Genomic DNA, 769 nt, shown 5'->3' with positions numbered 1-769 from the left:
TCGAAATGATCAGGGCCCGGTTCCTCGAAAGCCGATTAACTTAATCCAGGATTAGTGTAAACTTTTGTTTCACGTTTTCAACTTTTTGGTGAAACTTTCTTTTGCTTATTTTTGTTTTTCAAGACTGACGTCTTCTCATGTAAAGTTCTGCCGAAAATCTGCGATGAACAGCATTTGGGAGTGGAGAAATAAACTGCTTGGTTAATTTTTAATCTTAGATTAGCGTTAATCGGCTTTCGAGGAACCGGGCCCAGAGGTTTACAATTATCTTGACCGCCAGATAGTTTCACAAAACATATGCACATGTCACATAAATGATGAGCGAAAAAGTGCAATGGAAATGTTGTTTCAACTACCGAGCAGACGATATAGTTAAATTGCGAAAAATTCATGGACAGGTGTATTCAAATTGGAGATAACAGTCCCGTTTAGCTCAACCCAAAACAGTAACTAAAGTTATCCAATCACCGAAAACTCTTCATAGGTATACGGAAATGTTCCATAATTACTTACTAATAAACAGAAAGGATTTAGAAACTTACAGAAACTCCACTCGCGGCTTTGAACGTTTTCTGGGAAATACATGTTTCCAAACGTCTTCGTTTTTTCGGGCGTGGCTATGCCTGACCCAAGTTGGTGGGCCATTTATCCCGACAGGAGAAAGACATGACATTGTTTTTTTTACGTTTGGTCGTTAAAAAACGAAAAATTTATTCATCCGGTTCTATTCCCCACATTCTATAAAAATCGTACTCCTTAGCGATCTGAA

The 769-nt window shown here is 38.2% G+C and overlaps 1 protein-coding gene across 1 annotated transcript in view; it reads right to left on the bottom strand.

Annotated features, from left to right (window-relative positions):
- Positions 1-264: 264 nt before the first annotated feature.
- The window catches only part of LOC138059069 (vesicular inhibitory amino acid transporter-like), a 1,890-nt gene continuing 1,385 nt past the window's right edge, over positions 265-769 (bottom strand). Inside the window, exon 1 of the mRNA XM_068904584.1 lies at positions 265-769. This exon is cut by the window's right edge and continues 1,385 nt beyond it. Coding sequence (XP_068760685.1) covers positions 711-769 — 59 coding nt within the window. The 3' untranslated portion in view covers positions 265-710.

Source organism: Montipora capricornis, chromosome 8, assembly GCF_036669925.1.
Source record: "Montipora capricornis isolate CH-2021 chromosome 8, ASM3666992v2, whole genome shotgun sequence".
NCBI classification, from domain to species: domain Eukaryota; kingdom Metazoa; phylum Cnidaria; class Anthozoa; order Scleractinia; family Acroporidae; genus Montipora; species Montipora capricornis.
The sequence above is the reverse complement of the archived record's forward strand: the minus strand, read 5'-3'. Positions and strand labels throughout refer to the sequence as shown.